The sequence below is a fragment of the Rana temporaria genome, chromosome 13, assembly GCF_905171775.1.
Source record: "Rana temporaria chromosome 13, aRanTem1.1, whole genome shotgun sequence".
Taxonomy (NCBI): Eukaryota; Metazoa; Chordata; class Amphibia; order Anura; family Ranidae; genus Rana; species Rana temporaria.
In genome coordinates, this window is record NC_053501.1 from 40,392,873 (window position 1) to 40,414,453 (window position 21,581).

A 21,581-nucleotide genomic window follows, 5' to 3' on the forward strand; every position below is an offset into this window, starting at 1 on the left:
CTCAAGGGCCCCCTGCTATCAAAGCATTACTGCGATAGCATGTGTGTCTGGGTCCATACAGCTGTGCCGTACAGCTTGAAACTATTACCCGAGAAATACTAACTTCGAACTTGAACTGCCTCGTCCATTTATAACAAATAATATATACATACCAGTTAGCATGAGGACTGTCACACCTCTGTGCATTCATTGCCATGACGGCTAATCCATTCTGTGTCATGGGCCTTCTTGCCTTTCACCAAGGCTAATGAAAAATAACTTGCTATATTGTATTATGACATTGAATTTTAGGCAGACTTGGGCTCTAGAATTTGTTAGAAGAACATCAGTGCCCGCTGCTCGGCAGTACCAAAATGTACACCTGTAGAACTTTGCAAGAGAAAATATAAAAATTGCTCGTCCAACCATTCATTGGTGCCTTCATAGATTCTACTAATGTCAATGGGGTAGATTCAGGTAGCAATTACGCCTGCGTATCCATAGATACACAGCGTAATTGCTAAGTAGCGCCTGCGTATCGACTTTCTGTATTCAGAAAGCTCGATACGCCGACTGCAGCCTAAGATATGACTGGCATAAGGCTCTTATGCCGTCATATCATAGGCTGCATTCTTACGCTGGCCGCTAGGTGGCGTTCCCGTAGTGGTCAGCGTAGAGTATGCAAATTGCATACTCACGCCGATTCACAACCGTACGCGCGCCCTGCGTTCAAATTTTACGTCGTTTGCGTTCGTCGGTTTCTGTGTAAGGCTGCTCATGCTATTGGCAGGCGCAGCCAATGCTAAGTATACCCGTCGTTCCCGCGTCGCGATTTTTGAAAATTACGTCGTTTGCGTAAGTGAATCGTGAATGGCCATTTACGTTCACGTTGAAGCAAATGACGTCCTTGCGACGTCATTTACCGCAATGCACGTCGGGAAAGTTTCCCGACGGAGCATGCGCAGTACGTTCGGCGCGGGAACGCGCCTAATTTAAATGATCCACGCCCCCTACGGGATCATTAAAATTACGCGCGCTTACGCCGGCCACTTTTACGGAACGCCCCGGCAAATTACAGAGCTACCGCTTCGTGAATGAAGCGTAGCGCAAGTAATTTACGGAGGCGTAGCGTAAAAACGGAACGCTGCACCTCCGTAAGAGTGCGCAGCCCTACCTGAATCTACCCCACTGTCCTAATCTTTGCACAAAGAGCTTTGTGTGTAGGGTTCATTTTTAAAAGTACATGTGCATATGACTACTTTTAGATTTTTCTTGGCCAGGAGATAATTCGATGATTAGAAACATGTTCATTCCTGATAGATTCAGCAAAAAATTCCATCCTTTCCCTTTTGTGTTTTTTATTTTTTTTTATTTTATTTTAATTTTTTTTAACCTTGGTCAAAACCAGTTGTCAACTCATCCCCTTTAATTTGGAGAATGGACAGACTGGTTCGAGATTATAGAAAGGCGACAGTAACTCAAATAACCACTCGTTACAACCAAGGTATACAGAACACTATCTCTGAATGGACAACACATCAAACCTTGAAGCAGATGGGTTACAGCAGCAGAAGACCACACCGGATGCCCCTCCTGTCCGCTAAGAACAGGAAACTGAGGCTAGAATTGGCACAGGATCACCGAAATTGGACAATAGAATGGAAAAACGTCGTCTGGTCTGATGAGTCTCGATTTTTCAGCTGCGACATTCAGATGAAATGGTCAGAATTTGGCGTGAACAACATGAAAGCATGGATCCAGCCTGCCTATCAACAGTTCAGGCTGGTGGTGTAATGGTGTGGGGAATGTTTTCTTGGCACACTTTGGGCCCCTTAGTACCAATTGAGCATCATTTAAATGCCACGGCCTACCAGAGTATTGTTGCTGACAATGTCCATCCCTTTATGACTACAGTGTACCCATCTTCTGATGGCTCCTTCCAGCAGGATAATGCACCATGTCACAAAGCTCAAATCATCTCACCACTGGTTTCTTGAACATGACAATGAGGTCACTGTACTCCAATGGCCTCCACAGTCACCAGATCTCAATCCAATAGAAGCACCTAGGAGTTTGTGGTGGAACAGGAGATTGGCATCATGGATGTGCAGCTGTCAAGTATGTAGCAACTGCGTGATGATACCATGTCACTATGGACCAAAATCTCTGAGGAGTGTTTCCAACACCTTGTTGAATCTATGACACAAAGAATTAAGGCAGTTCTGAAGACAAAAGGGGGTTCAACCCGGTACTAGCAAGGTGTACCTAATAAAGTGGCTGGTGAGTGTAATAACTTTTGGACTTTTTCATGTGTTATTGCCAAGAAGTTCAGGAAATGCCTTAAAAAAAATGGAAACTGTTTTTTTTTTTCCTATGCCCTTTATGCAAAATGACCTATACCTGGGGACGAAAAGATGAAATTATTTCTGGTCAGGAATGAGTGGTATCCTAGTGGAGGAGGCTCTGCCTGCTTGGCAGAGGTAGAAAGATTCCCCTGGGTGGCCAGCAACCTGTGCCCCATGTCGCATAGGCCTCAATTGTTTTGGCAACACGACCTGCAGAATAGGCCTAGAAATGGGTGAAAGCATGTTTTCCTACATAGACTGAAGACCCAGACGAGTGATCGCCATCACAAAAAATAGACTGGGATTGGCTTGACATCCCGCCACAAGGGGGCACTACAATACTAATCCATGGCCCTGTGCTACTATGGGCACATGTGAGTCTTGAATTTGGTTACCGATTTGTCTATGTAGTCACTGGTTCAGTTTATAATTCTTGAAATACTGTATCACATAGGCAGAATTATCAGAATGTTGCAGCCATTAAGGGTTATGACACATTACGCATGGGAACAGGCCCAGCATTGAGTCACTTGACAAATTCTATTGTCCTGTGGCTGACCTACACAGCACACTAATAAAGGTGAAGCTATAATGAGGACGTTGGACATTTATAGGAGTATAAACCACTTAATGAGGACATTAGGTGTGAGTGGTTTAATCTCTATTCACATAATTAAAGCTCCAGCAGTGTCAGACAGACAGCTGAATAATATGAGGTTTCAAATTTTTTTTCCTGTCAAAGTGTGGGCGCAAAGTTTGTATTGTGCAATTAGTATGGGTGTTCAAGATTTTGACTCAAAACTTCAACAAAGCCGGTAATCAGCTCATAGCGGGAGGAGAAGAAAAAAAAAAGCTGATCACTGGCGGCTGTCATCAGGACATCGGTCCCGATCAAGGAGAGCACCTACCGGTGCCCATCAGTACCGCCTTATCTGCCCCCATCAGTGCCATCTTATCTGTGCTTATCAGTGCCTATCGGTGCCGCCTCATCAGCGTGTGTATGACACACAACTGTATTTTCTCATCTGCAACAAAAAGGATCATTATCTTGGACTAGAGATATGCCTTTCTTTGATAGAAAAGTGGATGACAAAAAGTGGATGACAAAGTTCTGTTTTTGAGCCATTGAGTTTAACTCAATGGCTCAAAAACAGAACTTCTCCTGTTTCAGGCCAATCGGAAGATTCATCCCGCAACAACATGGACGCCCCCGCCCATTCTGGGTCAATCCATCACCCCCAGCACCAAAGTCAAAAGTCTCGGAGTCATCTTCGACACCTACATGACAATGGATGCACAAATAGGGTCAGTAGTCAGCGGATCGCACCATCTGCTGTGCCTTTTACGCAGACTCACCCCCTTTATCCCAAAAAAAGACATAGCAGTCGTGGTGGGGACACTTATCAACTCCAGACTTGACTATGCAAATGCCCTCTATCTTGGACTCCCCAAATACCAAATCACTCGTCTGCAAGCCGTTCAAAATACGGCCGCTAGACTAGTGACTGGGAAAAAAACATGGGAATCAATCTCACCTTCGTTGAGATCCCTTCATTGGTTGCCCGTAAAAGACAGAATCACTTTCAAAGCTCTCTGTCTAACGCATAAGTGTATTCTGGGAAATGCCCCCCAATATCTATGCGAGAAACTAAAAGCTCACAACACCAATCGCATTCTGCGATCCACCAACCAAAATCTACTCCAGATACCCAAAGCCAGATACAAGTCCAAAGGAGAATGAAGATTTGCGGTCCAAGGACCCAGACTATGGATCGCTCTACCAACCAGCATCCGATTGGAGGTAAACCACCTGGCCTTCAGGAGAAAGATCAAGACCCATCTCTTCTGAGGGCCCAGGGAATGGATACCAAGCGCCCAGAGGCGATTCAGTTCGCATGTGTTGCGCTATATAAGTTTCTCACTCACTCAGCGCATATCAATGAAGGAGAAAAATTACCTGTTTGCAAAATTTTATAACAAACTATGAAACATGATTTTTTTTTTTTTCAAAATGTTTCCATCTTTTTTTGTTTAACAAAAAATAGAAAACCCCAGCTCTGTGTGAAAAAAATATATAAAAATGTCATTTGGGTACAGTGTTGTATGACCGCGCAATTGTCATTCAAAATGCGTGAGTTGAAAATTGGTCTGGGCAGGAGGGGGGTTTAAGTGCCCAGTAAGGAAGTGATTAAACAGATGCAACAAAACACAGTTAATGGTATATTTGGCAGACCAAGAGGAGCACCTAAGAAAAGTTCATTGTTTGGGTTTACATACACGTAAAGCTATACTACACGGGTATTTTTTGTGCCCGGATTTGGACAAAATAAACCATACAAAAATTGTATTGACCTTTTCCCCATGTTGCCTTTTAAAATGCTGCAAGTACAGAAAAATACACATTGATCCCCCTAATTTCCTGTAATGAGCTGACAATGTTCCCCTGTCTGTGCTCTCCTCTACTGGACTACAAAACGGCTATCTCCAGCCTTCCCTGCCCCTCTGCTCATGAATATATTGAGGTTTTGCTCAGCAAACCAGTGCATCTTTCTTCACTTCCAAGGGCCTGTCTACAAACTTTGTGTAGGAAATGGGTTCTTGTAAGATGCATTTCTGGGGGTGTGCCTAAGCTAGTAGGAACTGAGCTCCTAACAGCTGCGTCTGCAAGAACTTTATATGCTTGGTGATAATGTCTCGGGGAGTAATAAAATCTGTTTCTTGCTACAGCAACAATTTTCAAAGGGGAAATAATGCTGGGACATGCTCTAGAGTAGGGGTCTCCAAACTTTCTAAACAAAGGGCCAGTTTACTTTCCTTCAGACATTAGGAGGGCCAGACTGTGGCCATTGGGAGAAGAAATGGTCCCGACATCAGTGGGGAAAAACAATGCGTCATTAGGAGGAATTGTGTCCCATTGTTGGTGTCAATGGAAAGAATTGTGTCCCATCATTGGTGTCATTGTCAGAAATTGTGCCCCGTTGTTGGTGTTATTGGGAGCAATTGTGCCCCTTCACTGGTGTCAATAGGGCGAACTATGGCCCATCATTGGTATCAGTTGATGAATAGAATAAAAGCAAGCAAAGGGCCGCAGTTTTTTGGAGACCACTGCTGTAGATGGTAAGGTTGGGGCAGCATTTCTCAACTTTTTTTTTTTTTTTTTTTTTTCAGTCCATAGCACCCTTTAAAAGTATGCAACATCTTGAGGCACCCCATTCTAACAATGTTATTTTATCCATGGGACAATACACACATGCCTTGATGTAAAATAATTCACATTAGAAGCTCCTTCCTTCATATCAGAGGCCTGCCTTTATATATGAAAGCCCCATCACATCAGAGTTGCCCCTATGCATGTGCCTCCCCATCACAGATCCCTCTCCTTACATCAGAACCCAACCTATTGGCTCCAGCAGCGTGGCAGAGCACAGGAGGTGGAGGAGGTTTGAAGACTTCCTAAAGCTGGTGGCTGGATCAGTCATACATTGGTGCATCATAATAACAAAGAATGACAAAAGAGGAAAATGCAAGCAAGTGTAGTATTAAAATCACAGTTTAATGGCAAAATACACCGTTACACTCACAAGAAGTAAAATCGTGCTCATCTGTAGATTGTTACATCCAGGTCTCTCCTAGCTAGAAAGACCTGGATGTAACCATCTACAGATGAGCCTGATTTTACTTCTATCTTATGAGTGTAATTGTGTTTTTTGCCATTAAACTGTGATTTTTAATACTACACTCAGGTGGCGCTTCCTGTGTTTTCCCCTTTTCTCATCCCAATCACAGAGTTGGCTCTCTCTGAGTACAGCTGCTGTCATTAATCACCAATCCCTGTTCTTATATGGACCTATTGACTATGCACCACATATGATTATTCATTTACATGTTCACAGTTGCACTACCATTTGCGCTTAGTTTTTCATTTCACTATAGCAAACAATGATAACCTGTGTCCTGGTCCTAGAATGTCATTGGTTGTTATGGTGCTGGTGGCCGGCCAACCTACACCATGGCACCTTATGATGTTGATCTAGGGCAAACTGTTTGTGGCACTGGATTGGAGTTTGGGGCTACATTTGGGTCATACCTGTACTGTGCAATACCAAAAACAGTTTTGTATTAATGGGGCTTGATTAGATAGAAATTTAAATAGATGTTTTAACTAAACCTGCACATTGCATAGTTTGGTAAATCCAGAGGACACTGTATAATCAGTGTTATGTGTGTGGCTGGCTTCATCTAGGTCAGTGGTCATCAACCCTGTCCTGCAGGGCCCACTAACAGGCCAGGTTTGCAAGATAACTGAAATACATCACAGCTGATATCATTTGCTCCTCAGTGATTACAGTATTCTAGACTGCATCTCCCCATGGTAATACATAAAACCTGGCCTGTTAGTGGGCCCTGCAGGACAGGGTTGATGACCACTGATCTAGGTAATATAAAGCTTATTGATAGAAATCCACCTAATTGGGACATCTGTTGCTACTTTACAGTTACCAGTAGGGTTGTCCCGATAGCACTTTTTTTAAGTACCGATACTTTTTTTCAAGTACTCGCCGATACCGATTACCGATACTTTAATTTAATCTCATGTGACAGTGGCACATTTGTTAGTAGTAGTAGACAGCGGCTCCTCTCCATTCATTAACTGAGACATCGTAATTACAGGAGGTTACAATGTTTCAGTTATGTGAATGGACAGAGTCAGTGATCACTGACTCTGTCCATTCAGAAAACGAAGGAGCTGGATTTACCGTCTCCTAACTCCGCTCTCCATCCTGACAAATCGAGGGGGACAGATGCACGGAGGGGGACAGCAGCACGGAGGGGGAGATGAGAGGGGACAGATGCACGAAGGGGGAGAAGAGAGGAGAGGGGGACAGATGCACGAAGGGGGAGAAGAGAGGAGAGGGGGACAGATGCACGAAGGGGGAGAAGAGAGGGGAGGGCGACAGATGCACGGAGGGGGAGAAGAGAGGGAGACAGCAGCATGGAGGAGAGATGAGAGGGGGACAGATGCACGGAGGGGGAAAAGAGAGGAGGACAGATGCACAGAGGGGGAGAAGAGAGGGGGACAGATGCACGGAGGGGGAGAAGAGAGGGGAGGGGGACAGATGTACGGAGGGGGAGAAGAGAGGGGGACAGATGCACGGAGGGGGAGTATAGAGGGGAGGGGGACAGATGCACGGAAGGGGAGAAGAGAGGGGGACAGCAGCATGGAGGGGAGATGAGAGGGGGACAGATGCACGGAGGGGGAGAAGAGAGGGGAGGGGGACAGATACATGGAGGGGGAGAAAAGAGGGGGACAGCAGCATGGAGGGGGAGATGAGAGGGGGACAGATGCACGGAGGGGGAGAAGGGAGGGGGACAGCAGCATGGAGGGGAGATGAGAGGGGGGCAGATGCATGGAGGGGGAAACGAGAGGAGGACAGATGCACGGAGGGGGAGAAGAGATGGGGACAGATGCACAAAGGGGCAAAAGAGAGGGGGACAGATGCACGGAGAGGGACAGCAGCATGGAGAAGGACACAGGAGAACGGAGGGTGACAGCAGCATGAAGGGGGACAGCAGCAGAAAGGAGGGGGACTGGAGGAGGCTACGGGGACAGTTAGCGGTGATCGTGTGTGGGAGAATTACATGGACCGATCACCACTGATTTTGATAAAGCAGTTGAAAGCCGCGGGGTGGGGTCCGGGGAAACGGGATGGCTGTCAGACTTTGAAATCTATACAGGGTGATCGGTGCTTCTAACTCTCCCACCGCACTGATCAGCCAGACCCAGGTATCGGGTGAAGCATTGGAGCATTTGCCCGAGTACATCATGCTCGGTATCGATGCCGATACTAGTATCGGTATCAGGACAACCATAGTTACCAGCATGCTGAAGATTCTCACCACCTCATACACATTGCAGCAACATCAGTGCTTAGTGCACCATCTTGGTGTCTGTTAGTCAGCCACATTCTCTGTATAGTACAGAGCAGACCCTGACTTCTGCAAGAGGCGGTAATCTTTCCTACTGTCAGTATCTGTCATAAAGCAGATATATTCAGCTCTTTGCAGTCGTTTGTGGGTATCTCACACTTTTGGAATGATTTCCTAGTGGAAGACTACAAACCTCACATTAGAGTAAATAAAACAGAGGTGTTTGCCAGATTTGAAATGGACCCAGTGGGAGGAAGATGTTGGCAGCACATTATCTGTCATGTTAAGTAGCTGCCTATTTTTAGTACACGCCAGCATTTTTATGTCTTTACCTCTTCCCTTGTCACCAGGATAACACTACTCCCCACTGGTTCCCAACCTTTATCATGTCCTTAAACCCTACCCCCCCATAATGTATGCTCTTTCTCACAGACTATAGATATGTTAATAAATAAAACCACTGTCATGAAAGGCATTAAAAATATTTTTTTATAGAATGTGTTATTTTATAATTATTACTATACAAGATTTATATAGCACAAACAGTTTGCATTGTACTTTTACAAAACAAAGGAAGACAGTTACAATACTACGTAGTTCAAGAGAGTGGAGGATCCTGCTCATGAAAGCTTACAAGAGGTAGGGGAAAGTGGTGCAAAAATGTATAAGTTAGTTGGAGAAGGTAGAACTGCAGTTTTAGGTGGAGAAAGGAAAGACCCCCCTGAAGAGATCCATTTTCAGGGATCGCCTAAAGGCAGACAGAGTATGCAATAGCTTGACAGATTAGGTTAGTGAGTTTCAGAGGAAGGGAGAGGCTGTGAAGTCCTGAGGAGGTGACAAGAGAGCTGGAGAGCAGGAAGTCTTGGGTGCAGTGAACTATATGGTTTGGGTGATACTTGGAGATGAGGTTGTTCGTATTTTTTAATTGCATACAATGGGAAAGCAGAAGCCAGTGGAAGAATTGACAGGTGGTGGACAATGATCGATTAGTAAGGTAGGTAAGTCTAGCTGTGCAATGTTGGCCCATCCAGAAAAGAATTGCAATAGTCAAGGCGAGAGAAGAGAAGGAATTCTTGGCTTTGTAGTGTCGTTGGTTAAGGCAGAAAGATTTGGTCTCTGATTGCATGTGGGCCTAAAGGAGAGGTCAGAGTCTAGGACAGGGTTTCTCAACCAGGGTTCCTCCAGAGGTTGCAAGGGGTTCCTTGAGCAATGAGCAATGTTTACCTCTCGGATAAGTTCCCACTGACACCATTGATCTTTTTAGCTATCTGTAATTGGGTAATTCTTTCCAATGACCACAAGTGTAAGAAGCATTCTTCCTACTGACCATCACATTAATGTATTTATTTTGGGTACTTGTATAGCGCCGTTAATTTACCCAGCGCTGTACACATACATTGTACATTCAGATCAGTCCCTGCCCTCAAGCAGCTTACAACCTAATGTCCCTAAAAAACTTTCATACATACTAGGGCCAGTTAAGACAGGATATGATTAACCTACCAGCATGTCTTTAGAGTGTAGGAGGAAACTGGATTACCCGGAGGAAACCCACGCAGGCACAGGGAGAACATGAATACTCCAGGCAGTGTATCATGAGTTGTAGATCTAGTACATTTTAGCGAGGTTTCCTGAGAGCAGGAAGTTACTTTATGGGTTCCTCTGTGTTAAAATGGTTGAGAAAGGCTGGTCTAGGATAATACCTAGCACCCTCGCATGAGTAGAGGGGCTGATAAATTCCCAGCTTAACTTACCGCCCAACCTGCAACCAACCAAATTAAACAGTGCACTTTCTGGCATGTTGGGGGGTGCCTAGGCACTTCTGTGTCCACAATCTTATAGCTGTATATCTGCAGTGTGAGATGTAAGGCTTTGTTGCCTTTGACTGCTAGTCTCATTAGATTAGGAGTAAGGTCTAGAAATGTCACTACTGTGATGATCACTGTTCTCTTTGCTGGAGGCTCTGACTTGAGGAAGCAAAGCCGTATGCCATTACCAAGACAGCCACTTGCACAGAGAGACAGTACAGAACACGGTCAGTGTTGGAGAAAGATCACCTGCAGAGAAAGCCTCCCCCTGCCTTTTTATTAGGCACAGCTTCAAGAGCGTTTTTTTAACAAGAGAGCTTCAAGAGCGTTTAGTTCATCTTGAAGGGAGGAGGATCATTTTATGTGGAATCAAAGATCGCTCCCTCTAGTGCTTAATCTTCAAATTGCTTTATTATATACAACTCCGGAAACATGAAGGAGTAAGCATTTAAAAATGTAAAAAACGAAACACTAAAATAATAGAGATTTGTAGACCGTGTGTACATGGCCCTGAAAAACAACAGAGTGCAAGTGTGTCCATGAATATATTGACCTGCTGCTGCCATCAGAGATCCTGGGCTTATTATTAAATGGCATATGAACAATAATTGATTTTCAAATGGTCTATCAGTTGTTACAAACATTTTTCCTTTGTATTTAACAGTCATACAAGGAACACATGAAGATACAGACAGAACGCGTGTTGAACCCAGTGTTTACTTCTCTTCCAAATTTTCAGGTATTTCTTTATAGTACTTACAGGTTTGCCTCTGGTCTCCTGCTCTGCAGCTCTTTTGCAATACTAATATTATTAAAAAATGTCTGACATTTTCCCGTTTACTGACTCTCTATAACTGTTCCTGCATGGAGGTGGTCATCTCGGTAGTTTCAGGGCTCTGCTTCCTTGCATTAGAGCCTCCATCAAGAACACTGATCAGCACAGCAGTGATATCAAATCGAACACCTAATCCTCTGAGACTAGCAGTGATGCCTTGGACACAGTCGGACTTTTGACCGTGCAAAAGTCTGCCGTGAGTCCATCGGAAAGAAAGAGAACAGGTTCCCAATCTAAGGCCCATTGGACTTCCGAAAAAAGTCAGTGGCTACACACGGCCGGACTTTCCTAGAAAAAAAGCCTGACTTTTTTCACAGAAAATCTGGCCGTGTGTACGAGGCTTCTGTGTTTACAGTGACAGCGGGAGTGGGAAGCAGGGAGTGAGAGCCGACGTTGTTGCCAGCTGAAAACTGCAAAAGCCCCATGATATATCCTGGTGGCTCGAATGCAGCCCGCTGGCCTTGTATTTGCCATATGTAAAAAGATGAGAAGAAAACTGGTCTGGTAGGCTGCCAAGAGGCCTACAGTAACATTAACCACTTAAGGACCGCCTCCTGCACATTTACGTCGGTAGAATGGCACGGCTGGGCACATGCACGTACAGGTACGTCCTGTGCTAGTACCCAGCCGGGACCGCGGGACCCGCTGACCCGATCGCCGCTGGAGTCCCACGATCGGTCCCCGGAGCTGAAGAACGGGGAGAGCTGTGTGTAAACACGGCTTCCCCGTTCTTCACTGTGGCAGCAGCATCGATCGTGTCATCCCTTTTAAAGGGGGACACAATCGATGATGTCACACCTACAGCCACACCCCCCTACAGTTGTAAACACACTTCAGGTCACACATAACCCCATCAGCGCCCCCTGTGGTTAACTCCCAAACTGCAACTGTCATTTTCACAATAAACAATGCATTTTAAATGCATTTTTTGCTGTGAAAATGACAATGGTCCCAAAAATGTGTCAAAATTGTCCGAAGTGTCCGCCATAATGTCGCAGTCACGAAAAAAATCGCTGATCACCGGCATTAGTAGTAAAAAAAAAAAAAATTAATAAAAATGCAATAAAACTATCCCCTATTTTGTAAACGCTATAAATTTTGCGCAAACCAACCGATAAACGCTTATTGTGATTTTTTTTACCAAAAATAGGTAGAATACGTATCGGCCTAAACTGAGGGAAAAAAAAGTTTTTTTTATATATTTTTGGGGGATATTTATTATAGCAAAAAGTAAAAAAATATTGAATTTTTTTGAAAATTGTCGCTCTATTTTTGTTTATAGCGCAAAAAAAAAAACACAGAGGTGATCAAATACCACCAAAAGAAAGCTCTATTTGTGGGAAAAAAAGGACGCCAATTTTGTTTGGAAACCACGTCGCACGACCGCGCAATTGTCTGTTAAAGAGACGCAGTGCTGAATCGCAAAACCTGGCCGGGTCCTTTAGCTGCTTTTTGGTCCGGGTCTTAAGTGGTTAAAGGAGCTGTAGGAATATCTAGTACTAGCAGTGTGGTACATGTGACAACAATCTCCCATATTCTTCATATGTCTGGGCTATGGGGTAGAGTTGCAAGACGGAAGCCTTTTCTTGCGAAGAAAAACATCCAAGCCCGGCTAAATTTTCAAAAACACACCTGAAGTCTCCCAAAAGCATGTGGACATTTTTTGTTATAGTCTGATAAAAACAAGGTTGAACTTTTTGGACATAATTCCAAAAGATACAGAATGTTTGGCACAAAAACAACTCTGCACATCACCAAAAGAACACCATACCCACAGTGAAGCATGGTGGTGGCAGCATCATGCTTTGGGGCTGTTTTTCTCCAGCTGGAACAGGGGCCTTTACCAAGGTAGAGGGAATTATGAATGGTTCCAAATACCAGTCAATATTGGCACAAAACCTTCAGGCTTCTGCTAGAAAGCTGAACATGAAGAGGAACTTCATCTTTCAGCATGACCTTGACCCAAAGCATACATCCCAATCAACAAAGGAATGCCTTCACCAGAAGAAGATTAAAGTTTTGGAATGGCTCAGCCAGAGCCCATACCTGAATCTGATTGAAAATCTGTGGGGTGGTTGGTTCATACGAAGCCCTGCGAAATAAGCTCTTTAGAGGAGTTAAAGATCCACATCCCCTAACTAGATCTATGCGCATTTTAATCGGAGCATGGGCAGCAGTTGTCCCCTATGCTAGGAATGACTCGGGACACTATTCTCCAAACACTCCCTCTTAGATGAGCCCCTCTCTACCGAAATTCCAGCCCATTCCGGATCCTGCTCTGTGGGCTGGTCGTCATGTTCGCAATCTAACCCATATTTGTGAGGGTGGGGCATTACAAACATTTGACCAAATTAAAATAACATTTGCCCAACTCCTATTTCTTTCAGTTTCTCCAGCTCCGGCATGCTTTTGCTACACAAATTTGGACATCTCCTTTACTTTTTTGCCATTCTGATATGGAATGACTCCTTCGGGATGATTCCCTTAAAAAAACATTATCGTCCATTTACAGCCAACTGTACATCATGGACTGGCATTTTAACAGGGGTGTGTAGACTTTTTATAGCCACTGTAAATGTGACCTAAGTGAAATGGATATGGGAAGTATGAAGTTTTAAACACACTTGTGCGGGTGGTTGCAAAAAGCACTGTGACCATGCGATTTCCCTGCGACTGCAGATTTAAAAAGGGGCAGGAACCCTTTTCCTGCAGGTACAACAACTCAATGAAGTGAATGGGCTGTTGTGCCCACGCAAATGTGGACTGCACCGAATGTAGGGGTGTGAACCAAGCCTAAATGCAAACATAAAAAAAAAAAAAATTAAAATACTCAGGCAAGGGTTGCTATAACAAAACAATAAACATTAAAACAATAGATTGCCTTTCAGCTAATCACAAGCATGGACAAAAGCCATTTGCCTCAATATTAAACATCCCTTTGTGGAACTTGTGTGGCTTTTCTTGGAAAAAAAAAAGATTCCCCCCCCCCTCCAAGAGGTGTGGCATGATGGAGATTACCGTTTTACAAGAGTCTGTTGAGTGATGTGCTATTATTATGATTGTTCTACAAGAGTCCTCAATAAGGGGTAATTCTCCGAGATCGTTAGGGCCAAAGAGATTCTTGTTTTTTTTTGTTTTTTTTATTAAAAGCTTTTTATTTCTTTACTGAGATCTGGTTTTATAGTGGTTGTCATTTAGAAGCCATTTCCTTTCAGCATCCTGTATTTGAGATGTGAATCTACTAGGCCTCGGGCAAGATTGCTGTTACAGTGTAATTACCCGCTCTGCAGCTTTGCACATCACATTGTCAGAGCAGAATACCTACTGCTGGTGTTGTCTGTCTGTCTTATACATGGTAATCAGGTTGCTGCTGACAAGTATTTATAGAGGGGATGTAACTATATGCAACAAGCACCAGGTAGGAGTAGAACACTGAGCTAGAGACTTGCATCACGTCGGACAATCTTGCATGTACCCAATCAGTACGCTTTCCTATTGGGTTCTGTAACAAAGAGTTACAGGTGGCAAAGCAGTGTGGGTTCTTTGTCCATAGAAAGGTTAGGATATCTGTATGGTATATATAGGGCATTAGTGAATTCCTCTTCTTCTGACGACATATCTTAACCACCTCCAGTCCGGGTTTGTAAATATTTTATTATATCTTTTCATGTGACAACACTGAAGAAATCACACTTTGCTACAATGTAAAGTAGTGAGTGTACAGCTTGTATAACAGTGTAAATTTGCTGTCCCCTCAAAATAACTCAACACACAGCCATTAATGTCTAACCCGCTGGCAACAAGTGAAAATGTTCAAATTGGGCCAAAGTGTCACAATTTTCTGTGGCAACCATTATTTTCCATCACTGCCTTAACCCTCTTGGGCATGGAGGTCACCAGAGCTTCACAAGTTGCCACTAGAGTCCTCTTCCACTCGACATCACGGAGCTGGTGGACTTTAGAGACCTTGCGCTCCTCCACCTTCTGTTTGAGCATGGCTCACAGATGCTCAATAGGGGTTAGGTCTGGAGACATGCTTGGCCAGTCCATCGCCTTTACCCTCAGCTTCTTTATCAAGGCAGTGGTCATCTTGGAGGTGTGTTTGGGGTTGTTATGCTGGAATACTGCCCTGCAGCCCGGTCTCCGAAGGGAGGGGATCATGCTCTGCTTCAGTATGTCGCAGTACATGTTGGCATTCATGGTTCCCTCAATGAACTGTAGCTCCCCAGTGGCGGCAGCACTCATCTAGCCCCAGACCATGACATCACCAGCAGCATGCTTTACTGTAGGCAAGACACACTTGTCTTTGTACTCCTCACCTGGCTTGACACCAAATCTCATCAGACCACAGCACATGGTTCCAGTAATCCATGTCCTTAGTCTGCTTGTCTTCAGCAAACTGTTTGCCGGCCTTCTTGTGCATCATTTTTAGAAGAGGCTTCCTTCTGGGATGACAGCCATGCAGACCAACTTGATGCAGTGTGTGTGCGCCTCTGCAGCAATGCTGGCATCACTCATACGTCTATTTCCCAAAGACAACCTCTGCATATGACAGTGTGGTCGACCATCGAGAGGCCTGTTCTGAGTGGAACCTGTCCTGTTAAACCGCTGTATGGTCTTGGCCACCGTGTTGCAGCTCAGTTTCAGGGTCTTGGCAATCTTCTTATAGCCTAGGCCATCTTTATGTAAAGTAACAATTCTTTTTTTCAGATCCTCAGAGAGTTCTTTGCCATGGGGTGCCATGTTTAACTTCCAGTGACCAGTATGAGAGAGTGAGAGCGATAACACCAAATTTAACACACCTGCTCCCAATTCACACCTGAAACCTTGTAATACTAACAAGTCACATGACACTGGGGGGAAAAATGGCAAATTGGGCCCAATTTTGACATTTTCACCTAGGGGTGTACTCACTTTTGTTGCCAGCGGGTTAGACATTAATGGCTACATGTTGAGTTATTTTGAGGGGACAGAAAATTGACACTGTTATACAAGCTGTACACTCACTACTTTACATTGTAGCAAAGTGTCATTTCTTCATTGTTGTCACATGAAAAGATAAAATAAAATATTTACAAAAATGTGAGGGGTGTACTAACTTTTGTGAGATTGTGTGTGTGTGTGTGTATATACGCGCACACACACGTAAATCCCTCACATTTTTGTAAATATTTTATTATACCTTTTCATGTGACAGCACTGAAGAAATTACACTTTGCTACATTGTAGTGAGTGTACAGCTTGTATAACAGTGTAAATTTGCTGTCCCCTCAAAATAACTCAATACAGGCATACCCCACTTTTAAGTACACAATGGGACCAGAGCATGTATGTAAAACGAAAATGTACTTAAAGTGAAACAATACCCTTTTTCACTTCTAGGGTGTAGTGTGGGATCAGGGGGCTGTAGTTGAGGTCTCAGGGGCTGTAGTGGAGGTGTCAGGGGCACACTGGAACAAGGCAGGCTATGCTCTCTGAGCTTCAGCTCCTTCTATTGTAGCTGTAAAATGTCTGTACAGTACTTGTGAGGCCCTTTACATACACTCACAGGTATGTCCTTACTCGCGAGTGTATGTAAAGTGAGTGTACTTAAAGCGGGGTATGCCTGTACACAGCCATTAATGTCTAAACCGCTGGCAACAAAAGTGAGTGCACCCCTAAGTGAAAATTTCCAAATTGGGGAAAAATTTGCCATTTTACCTCCCCGGTGTCATGTGGCTTGTTAGTGTTACAAGGTCTCGGGTGTTTTTTGGGAGCAGGTGTGTTAAATTTGGTGTGATCACTCTCACTCTTAGGCCGCGTACACACGATCAGTCCATCCGATAAAAACGGACTGAAGGTCCGTTTTCATCAGTCCAAACCGATCGTGTGTGGGCGCCATCGGTCAGTTATCCTTCGGTCAAAAAAAATGAGAACTTGCTTTAAAATGTAACCGATGGACGCCTAACCGATAGGTCAAAACCGATCGTTAGTATGCAAAAGCATCGGTTAAAAACCCGCGCATGCTCAGAATCAAGTCGACGCATGCTTGGAAGCATTGAACTTTGTTTTTTTCAGCACGTCGTTGTGTTTTACATCACCGCGTTCTGACACGATCGGTTATTTAACCAATGGTGTGTAGGCACATCTGACCATCAGTCAGCTTCATCGGTTAACCGATGACCACGGTCCGCCGGATGGACTGATCGTGTGTACGCGGCCTTACTCTCTCATACTGGTCATTGGAAGTTCAACATGCCACCTCATGGCAAAGAGATCTGAGGATCTGAAAAAAAGAATTGCTGCTCTACCTAAAGATGGCCTAGACTATAACAAGATTGCTGAGACCCTGAAACGGAGCTGCAGCATGGTGGCTAAAACCATACAGCAGTTTAACAGGACAGATTCCACTCCGAACAGGCCACAGGCCTTGCCATGGTCGACCAAAGAAGTTGAGTGCACGTGCTTAGCGTTCTATTCAGAGGTTGTCTTTGAGAAATAGGAGTATGAATGCTGCCAGCATTGCTGCAGATGTTGAAGAGGTGGGGGGTCAACCTGTCAGTGCTCAGACCATACGCCGCACACTGCATCAAGTTGGTCTGCATGGCTGTCGTCCAATTGGATGCAGGGGCTGTTTGGATGACCCTTTTCCACTTGGCTGCTTCATTTTTTCAATCAAAGGACGTCAGACTGGAGGTGGTCGATTCTGGATAAAAAAAGGATGTATTCAATAAAGGTCCCTTTACGCACAGTACCCAATCTGGCTACAATCTAATGTTTATAAGTCACAAGAAACCATTGGCACAGGCATATCTGGGGGGAAAAGGTAAGCTTTGTCCAATCACTGAAAAGACAGCACTTTCTCTGCATCTTAACAAAAAAGGTCAACAAATGTAAGCCCTAATGCATGGGGAAGCCCTGGTCAGCGAGGACCATTGAGTTTTCTACATACCCGACCACTCTCTATAGTCAATGGCCTGTGTACAGAAAGGAGGTAATCTGCAAAATACAGTTACCATTTGATAATCCTATTTCAACTCATCTGATTTTCCTATTGAGGGTGTGGTTTACAATTTACGCCTATTGCATTTGCATATTAAGTAAACCAATTAGACTTGATGAATAAATAAATACATAAGCCAGTATTAAAGTGTTACTAAACCCAGGACCCTGCATCCACTATATCTGGTCTTCCACAGTACACAAAGCATGGAAATTCAATTATTTTAGTAAATACAGTGGAACCTCGGATTGCGAGTAACAGGGTTGACAAGCATTTCCCAATACGAGCAATTACTTCTCGTAAAAATCTTGACACAGTTTGCGAGTGTTGTCTCACAAAACAAGCAGGACTCAAGCCTCTGCGGTGTGCAGAATCGCATTTGGCCAGAGGTGTGGCAGCATCGGTGACACTCTGAGCCGCTTAAAAATACTCGGAAACACTCATAAATACTCAGTTTCCAAGGCTTTCTGGGGGTTTCCGCCGGACCAGAGCGATTTACAAGTCTCTCCGGGGCCGCTTATAAGAGGAATTTTCGTTCTCCTCTGACTGTCCTATGAGGCTGCATGACCCCTTACTTTCTGTCAGGATAGTGCTGATTAAATACTCTCTAGCAATACACACCAAATTGAGCATGTGCAGAGTGCCTCCAAGGCTCTGTTCTATCAGCAGATGGATTAGGGACAGTAAAAGAAGGGGAGAATCAGAGAAGACAAGATCAAACAGCCTTTTTACACAATGCAGAGGATTAACCTCTTAGGTTCCAACGTGAGTTTAGCATGCATGCAGACTCATTTTACTGTTGTGGGTCTAGTAACACTTTAACCACTTCCGGACCACCCCATGTATATGTACGTCGGCAGAATGGCACGTACAGGCACATTGGCGTACCTGTACGTCCCTGCCTAGACGTGGGTCAGGGGTCCGATCGGGACCCCCCCCCCCCGCTACATGCGGCGGTCGGAAACCCGCGGGGAGCGATCCGGGACGCGGGCGTGACTATTCGTTTCTAGCCGCCCCCTCGCGATCGCTCCCCGGAGCTGAAGAACGGGGAGAGCCGTATGTAAACACGGCTTCCCCGTGCTTCACTGTGGCGGCTGCATCGATCGTGTGATCCCTTTTATAGGGAGACTCGATCGATGACGTCAGACCTACAGCCACCCCCCCCTACAGTTGTAAACACACACTAGGTGAACCCTAACTCCTACAGTGTACCCTGTGGTTAACTCCCAAACGGCAACTGTCATTTTCACAATAAACAATGCAATTTAAATGCATTTTTTGCTGTGAAAATGACAATGGTCCCAAAAATGTGTCAAAATTGTCTGAAGTGTCCGCCATAATGTCGCAGTCACGAAAAAAATCGCTGATCGCCGCCATTAGTAGTAAAAAAAAAAAAAAAAATAATAATAAAACTATCCCCTATTTTGTAAACGCTATACATTTTGCGCAAACCAATCGATAAACGCTTATTGTGATTTTTTTTTTTACCAAAAATAGGTAGAAGAATATGTATCGGCCTAAACTGAGGAAAAAAATGTTTTTTATATATGTTTTTGGGGGATATTTATAATAGCAAAAAGTAAAAAATATTGCATTTTTTTTCAAAATTGTCGGGGAGCCACGTCGCACGACCGCACAATTGTCTGTTAAAGCGACACAGTGCCGAATTGTAAAAACCCCTTGGGTCATTTAGCAGCATATTGGTCCGGTCCTTAAGTGGTTAAGAACTGAACCCTTGTACTAATTGTCCTTTTTTTATACAAATATAGTTTTAAGATGTTATTCTTGTAGAGTGTGAAAATTCTGTCTTTGCTCTCCATTACTGCAGCATTTACACCACTGGGAGGCCTCATTATTCTGCCTGGTTTAAGGTGTAATTTACCCTAACACCTGTGTTCTTCATTACATTTCCTGTCTCCTTTCAGCTCTCTGTTATTCTGCCAATAATAACTGTGCTCAGTTACCTTCCATCTCTCTGGATGGTGATAAACTAGAACACCTTGGCCAGATTGTGCAGAACGTGTAAAATACACAGTGGGTTCAGGTGCTGCAAGGTACTTACAGTAGTTGTACAACACTGAGTAAAAAGTCCACCTTTTCTAAAAAATGATTTCAATCTCATATTTATATACTGCTGTCATATTCCACACTTTTTTTTTATACCATAAAGATTTTATTGGAAAAGACAAAAAAAAGTATTTTTGACAGACATCATCAAAACATCAACAGAAATAAAACGGAACATACAGACCAAGGAGCTGGAGTTCCATTTAGGACACAGTTACATATTATGCACTCCTGGAAAGGCCCAAACAGGATTTTCAGTAAACAGCATGAACATCAACAATACATGTAGCATAGGAGCTAGATCCCCCGCCCACCATGAAGGATCATGTGAGTCTGGACTAGCTCCAGTGATTTCTGTCCCGGTGATCTGCCGTGCTGGTTCCAGCTATCGTGGAAGTTCCAGCGCATGCGCAAGCTGATGTACTGAGATGGTTCCAGCTAGCGGGAAAGTTCCTTCAAGGACTGCGCAGGCGCAAATTTGCTGACGGGAATCCCCGAACCGCGGCCGGCATCCAGGGCGACGTGGATTTCGAGGTAAGTGGCCAGTCTGCCTCACGTCCTCGCTGCGCTCGGACGGCTCGCTCCGCTCGCTCGGCCTCCTGGCTCTTTTTTTAACATCCTCCAATCCACGGTGATGTTAAAGAATGAGCCTGGATGCCGGGCAAGGTTCGGAGATTTCCGTCGGCAAGTTTGCGCCTGCGCAGTCCTTGAAGGAACTTTCCCGTTAGGGGAACCTTAAGGACAAGTCACCGGCATGGCAGATCAGGGAACCCGCCACACCCGGTCCGAGCCATCCCTTCAATATTGTGTTTCTCTCTGAATAGCTACATACCCCTGCGAGGATGTAGGGAAGGAACACCCAAAAGCAGACCCATCCTCCCATCGACCCCTCCCAACAAGTCACTTATATCCTGAAGAAAAGAGGAAAGAAGAGGGGGGGTCAGCGATATAGACGATATAGACGGGGATTGCTTGCGACGTTTTCTTAGCGCAAGTGTCCGAAAAGGTGATGGGGATACCACCTGCTACCCTCTCCGACTATCTCATTTGGGTATCAGAACAAGCAAACTGTATCACGCACCAAGCGTTACACCGGACTGCGCAACAAAGTCTCGTTTATCCAGCAGTCTGTGCTAGATAACGTTAATCTGCAGAGTTTCGACATTTAAGCCAGTCTTCCCAGACATAGGTAAATCTGGAAATTCTATCCTGTGCAGTATATATCAGCTCCTCTATCGCTACAATATGGTTAATGCGTGCCACCCACTCTTTAGTAGATGGTGGCACCACAGCCCTCCAGTGAACAGGTATACATAGTCTGGCTGCGTTGATCATATGCAACGCCATATTCCACACTTTTAACCTTTCACATCTACCTGTGGAAGTGAAAAAAATAATTTGGTGAATGGCGTTTGTCTGCACTGCAAGAACGACAGTCACCGCTACGAGAAAATAATTTCTATGTGTCCACGTCGCAATGCAGCGCAGTCCAGACCTGCACATTAATACGGCTACAATCACCTCAAAAATGATGCAGAATATCAACCAAAACTACAGAAAAAAAACCCACATAAAACAAAATGTTATAAATTGAGTTGCAGTTCAGTGAGTAAAATAAGTATTCGATCCCCCAAGAA

The 21,581-nt window shown here is 44.5% G+C and overlaps 1 protein-coding gene across 1 annotated transcript in view; it reads left to right on the forward strand.

The window, feature by feature from the left end:
- Positions 1 to 21,581, forward strand: part of KIAA0586 (KIAA0586 ortholog) — a 198,372-nt gene that overhangs the window by 147,041 nt on the left and 29,750 nt on the right. Inside the window, 1 exon segment of the mRNA XM_040331961.1 lies at positions 10,725 to 10,799. Coding sequence (XP_040187895.1) covers positions 10,725 to 10,799 — 75 coding nt within the window.